At 28.1% G+C, this 6,357-nt stretch overlaps 1 protein-coding gene across 1 annotated transcript; it reads right to left on the bottom strand.

Annotated features, from left to right (window-relative positions):
• Window positions 1–241: 241 nt before the first annotated feature.
• On the bottom strand, window positions 242–3,186 carry LOC145600512 (uncharacterized). Its single transcript, XM_081656397.1, has 5 exons — window positions 3,109–3,186; window positions 2,079–2,754; window positions 1,150–1,652; window positions 834–1,065; window positions 242–717 (listed from the first exon to the last, which is right to left on the bottom strand). The coding sequence occupies exons 1-5, from the start codon at window positions 3,184–3,186 to the stop codon at window positions 242–244; spliced, it is 1,965 nt and encodes a 654-aa protein (XP_081512523.1).
• Window positions 3,187–6,357: the final 3,171 nt, after the last annotated feature.

The following is a 6,357-nucleotide window of genomic DNA, read 5'->3' on the forward strand; positions in this document are numbered from 1 at the left end:
CACTCTAAAAAGGGGATCAGTTGGTGAATTAATTCTAATATAGTTGTGTAGGGCAAATGTAGCAACCACCATTTGTATTTGTGTCTCAACACTGTATTTTGACATTTTGATAAGTATCTTCCATCTTTGCTTCAAAACTCCAAAAGATCTTTCGATACAACTTCGAAGGGATGAGTGTCAACGATTAAAAGTTTCTTGTTTATTTTGAGGAGGTAATGAAAAAAATACACAAATCGTTTTATTACAATAAATAATTACGGCGTCTAGCTTTCCATAAACTATCAGCTATATGGTCACGAATAGCCTTCATTTCAGTACCATCACCTTCTCTATTGTCACAATTTGATCCAGCATGATTAATATCCGGCAGCTCGAATGATGGAATAAAATCTGGGTAAACCTCCAACACTCTAAAAAGGGGATCAGTTGGTGAATTAATTCTAATATAGTTGTGTAGGGCAAATGTAGCAACCACCATTTGTATTTGTGTCTCAACACTGTATTTTGACATTTTGATAAGTATCTTCCATCTCTGCTTCAAAACTCCAAAAGATCTTTCGATACAACTTCGAAGGGATGAGTGCCAACGATTAAAAGTTTCTTGTTTATTTTGAGGAGGTACATTCTCAAATTGTGACTTATGATACCTCAACTTAGGATACGGTACTAAATATCCTCTACGATCTGGATATCCTTTATCAGCCAAGTAATACTTACCTAATTGCACCAAATCAAACAATGTTAAATATATATTTATATATATTATAAGAATTTATTTAAATAAACTTTATTATAATTACCTCTTAAAAAATATATATAAACTATAAGCATACCTTGAGAAGGAGTAGGAAATTTCATCTCTGGGGTTTCAATTGCATGAAGAAAAACACGAGTATCATGTGCCGAACCTTCCCACCCCGCCGATACAAATGTAAAGCACATATCAAAATCACATGCAGCCAAAACATTAAATGTAGGAATTCCTTTTCGCCCTCTATAAGGCATTTGTTGGGCCTCGGGTATACATGCCTCTATATGTGTGCCATCAATACATCCAATAGCATCCTATTAAAAAAGTATAATGATGATATATATATACATAACTATAAATAAATAAATATAAATATATATAAATAGATAAATCATTACCTTAAAAAAAGGCATATATCTATTATCCGTGGCAATTTTCGCTGGCACGCCTTTAAAACTAGGATCATAGGGTCTTATAATATCATGCGCAAGCCCCTTTACCTTTCTACTAGAGATTGAGTAGAGAACTTCATGAATAACTCTACTTATTGTATCGCCGGATCGTTGAAAACGCTCACACAAAACTCTATTTGATACCCCTTGAGCCAGTGCATATAATAAAATGCAAACTTTCTCTACTATAGACATGTTACCACTAGCTTTCAATCCATATTTTGAAGATAAGTCGTTACATAGTCTCAATAATAATCTTGGCTCCATTCTAAATGCATTGAAACATCGAATAGGATGACCATTTAGCACTTCCCTTATCCACTTTTCTCCCGTAAAATTTGAAGTCATACACGGTTCCTTATAGATATACTTACAATAATAAGTATATATTAAAGATATAGCATATGCTATTGCAATCCAAAATTTACGCTTTCTATCGTCATCAATGTCTATATTTGTAATTACGTTTCAATAACAAGTGATGAAACAAAACACATAGATATAATATATATATATATATATATATATATATATATATATATATATATATATATATATATATATATATATATATATATATATATATATATGTATATATGTATATATATATATATGTATATATGTATATATATATATATGTATATATGTATATATATATATGTTAAACTTAATTTATTAATATTAAAAAATGAAATTAATTGCATGTACCAACACTACTATTTTAGGAGCAAATAATTCGAAATAAAATTTAGTAACAAATAACTAATTAAGCTACTTATTTTAAACATATTGAATGATAAAAATCGAAACTACCTAAAAAGATCTTATCTAATTGTCTTTATTCAAATACAAGTGTTGCAACCATCTAAGCCTACTCTCATCATCATCCATATTCAAAAATACCTCTCTCTTAGTTTGATCTTCAATCACAGAAATAGCATAAAACCAAACATCACAATATTTCTCTAAAATATGGTTTTGTACAATAAGATTGAGAACTTGCATGGCAGTAGTAATTGTGGATGAGGATGGTTGAGTACTTGCATTAGGTGTGCTACTTTGAGCCATAAGCTTAACACACTCTGTCATTTCACCAATTTTATGAGACAACATTGTTGATCCTGCTGATTGTCTTCTCTTACGCTTCATTTGGACAACATTATTCTTTGTTATAGGTTGCTTTTGGGCCTTTTTAGAAGCATGAGTACTAGCATTTGCACCTTCATTAGTCACTTGTAAAGCACCACCCGGATTTGGTAACACTGAATTCTTAGCTTGTTCCATAAAATTTTGGAAAAAATTATCATTCATTAACTCAGATGTAAATTGGTCACTTTGAAAAAAGTTACCCCCATTTTCCGGATTTTCTTCATACTCTTCATCATAATTCTCATGTTCTATGTTTTGCTCATCAATATTAATAACATGGTCTGTTGAAGGTGCATACACATTATCCCCCGTAGCACATGAATCTCCAAATAAACTATCCCATTTATTTTCAAGCTTTGCACTAATACCCTTATGACGAAATTTTTTGAAATCTGATTTCTCCTACAAATTCATTAAAAAAAAAATCAAATTTAAATATGTCATATAATTCTATTTTAATGAATAACAGAATCCTATTTAAAATTTAATGTGTACACACCTTAATTTTTTGATCCCACCATTCATTTTATTGTGGCATCAATTCTACCAGATTGCGGATTCCATCCTAAACCAGTTTTTTTTTTTTTATTTCAAAGCCTTCCAATGACGCCAATCTTTTCTCATTGTATCATATTTATGCTTGCAGCTATTTGTATTTATAAACACCCATCCAATTCTTTTTTCAACTTCCGTTTGAATTTCCTTCCACTTAAAATATTGTGAACGACCATTGTCTTTAATAAATTGAAGGCATACATCACACAATATCATCATGTTTTCATCATTCCATTTGAAAATATCTTTAGTTGCCTCCTGTTTACTAGATGAAGCCATCTAGTATGAAACCCAAATTTATTAATATATTTTAAATTTGTAGAATATATGAAGATATACATGCTACTTTAAAAAGAAGTGTATCAAAAAGGAATGAAATTCTTCCTTATTCCCATTGATTAAGATCATACTAAGGTTATATACATAGCTAGCATAACACTAGTCTTAAATCTAGGTGATCTATATGAGTACAACTGTACAACATTCTAGTTGATTATCCAATATTCTAGTTAACATATGTTAAACATAACTATCTACATAAATATAGATATCTTATTTTATCTTGTTCCATTAATTGATTACGTTGCTTAGATGAAATTGTATTGGTCTTTTACAAAAAAAAATCCCTGTTTTTCTACTCTCTACTTTGTCTCCTTCAATCTAGGATTTAACAATTTAATTTTAGCATTTAGAGACCACCGTAGTACAAGTACATAATTCATAACTTGATTGTACTTTGAGTCATATAATGATAATATAGATTTCTGAAATAGCTAATCAAATTCAACTTACAATTCAATAATATTAGGTGGTAGAAATAATAAGCATTGATGATGAACTTTATTAATTATATTTATTGTTTTTTTTTCCCAGTCACCGGTTAGCAGTTTGTACAGAACGTTATTAATTATAATTGTATTTATTGAATTTTCTTTATCATGGAATATTACTTGTGCTAAGCTACGTTACTTGAAGCTCAATCTAAATCTAATTCAAAAAACCTAAATAGAACCACAAGAGTTTTTTTGTAGAAAAAATAGAATATGAATTCATACCTTAATTCGAGAAAAGCAATGGGAGATGAGAACCACAATTCGACCCGATGCTAATATTTACAATAGGAAAAACATACAATAAAGCTTAATTCATAATACAAGAAACCAATAATTTAAGAAGACATATAAGAAGACAAAATTTACCCGAGCAAAGCAATGCAGAGCTACGTCTTTTGTGAAGGAATGACAATTTTTTTTTAATGATTTGAAATGAACAATGCAAAATAGAATGTCAGATCAAGTCATATATAGGGCTATATAATATTTGAACGTTAGACATGAGATAATCATCAAAACAAATTTTAACGTTAAAATTTTGATAAGTATTAAAAACAGTATTTCAAATTTGAAGGATAAAAAAACAGATTGGATTTTATTCCTAAAATTTTGGATAAAAATTCTATACCTATTTTTCAAAAAAAATAAAAATAAATAAATAAAAAAAATTACAAAAATAACAAAAAATTTCCACAGCTAATCCAACGTTAACACTTATAACTTTTGGCAAAAGCTACTTAAAACACTAAAAGCTACTTTCACCACTACTTTGCCGAACATGTCTAATTTTTATCAAGTAGTGTTTTGAGCAAGTCAAAAAGCTAAAAGCTACTCAAAAGCTACCTAAACGTTGGTGCCGAACACGCACTAAGAGTGACACATGTCATCTCATGGTTAAATAATTTTCTGGCAATATATATTCTTTTAATTTTTTTCCAAATCTTTTATAATTATTTTATAATCTAAATATTTTTTGCATGTTTAATCATCACATTATTTCTACATACATTATAATTCATATCTTATACTCTGTATATTATTTATATTAAGTAGATGTAAAAAATGATAACCAAGAAAATATATCCAAACAATATTATTACCAATTACTCCTTGACTTTATTCTCAGTTCATACCTTAATCTATTTATTTACTTTAATTTTAAAATAGTAAAAGCATTACAAAAATTTAGAATGCTGTTACAATTTGTGCCATTTCATATGTTTTAGAGTTTTGTTATCCATCCAATCTGCATATGTTGTAATTTTTTTTTGTTGCAAACTCTTCATAACTCCATTGAAAAGTAATATAAGAAGTTGCAACTAATTTTTACCTATAATGATGCATCTTTTTTAATTAGAAAATATACTCCAAATTCTCTAATACAATATGTAATCTTAAATTACTAATTTAAGAATTGTTTCACAAATTCAATAAATAATTTAATATGCATAAAATAATTTCAAAGAAATTCAAAAAATCATTTAATATGCATAAAGTTATTTTATGAAATTTTTATTTTTTATTTTTTGTTTAGTATTATAGGAATCTTAGAATCTTAGATAAAAATACTCACCAACTACAGTAATAATTAAAAAATAAAAATCCACACTACTATGGAGTATTTAATAAAAATGAAATAAAATTTTAATTTTATTATTGTCTAAAATATAATGATGGTATCACTCGGGTGCCAACCTTGATGTCTTTGTTATAGTATAAGTGTAATATTCAATTTATATTATTGATATTTAACAATATAATACATTTTTTTGTGAATTATTGTAGCTAGAACTAATTGAGGTTGTAATTCAACACAAAATTCTTTAAACGCACGAGGCTTAAGCTAGTTTAACCTAAAAAGGAGTAAGTGCCTGTATCGATTTACTAAAAACAACTGAACTGATTGTGGCTGCACTGAACAGAACTGAATTGAATAGAGCTGAAATGAATTGTTTACGAAAGAAGGAAATTAGGAACTGAACTGAAATTAAGCTAAACAGAACAAACCCTAATTAGTTGCTGAATTTACTCAATATTATTGAAATATCAAGTTTTTGTAATTTTTATTAATATATTATAAAAAAATACTTCTTCTGGTTTTTTTTATTGCATCATGAGTGATTTCACGCTTACCAATACATTAATTTGGCTATTAATATCTTTAATTATACTTATAGTCAAAGAAGATTCCATATGAATGTTTTTCTTCACCTATAAATCACAAATTATAGTAAAAAAAGATGATAGAAATAGTGTAAAAGCATTTATGATGTAATAGAGGTGTCAATTCCGGTGTACAGATCGGGTTCAGTGAAGTCAAGGCAGGTCGGGTCTATTTCAAACATGAGTCATGAGAAATTATTATGTTAATAAGTTTATACGAGTTGAAATCTAAATCGGAATTTTCGGATCAGTTTCAGATCAAGTGAGTCCGAATTACGATACTGTAAAAGAAAAAACAGAGTAATTCTTATTTACTCATAATATTCCATCACCTGGCAATCTGGCATGGATAATTAATCGTTAATTTTAAGAACCATATAAAAATAGAATAATAGACAAACCAAATTTGTCCGATCTATTTTATGCTATAGTTTATACCTTTACAAAATCAAAT

Source organism: Chenopodium album, chromosome 21, assembly GCF_948465745.1.
Source record: "Chenopodium album chromosome 21, dcCheAlbu1.1, whole genome shotgun sequence".
Taxonomy (NCBI): domain Eukaryota; kingdom Viridiplantae; phylum Streptophyta; class Magnoliopsida; order Caryophyllales; family Amaranthaceae; genus Chenopodium; species Chenopodium album.

Bases quoted from the DNA above. Each gene is read 5' to 3' on its own strand.
- LOC145600512 (XM_081656397.1), bottom strand. From the start codon at position 3,186: ATGGCTTCATCTAGTAAACAGGAGGCAACTAAAGATATTTTCAAATGG. The intron at 2,755-3,108 runs GTATGCCTTCAA...ATGAATTTGTAG, and splicing joins ACATGATGATATTGTGTGAT to GAGAAATCAGATTTCAAAAA. The intron at 1,653-2,078 runs GTAGGCTTAGAT...TTACAAATATAG, and splicing joins GAATATGGATGATGATGAGA to ACATTGATGACGATAGAAAG.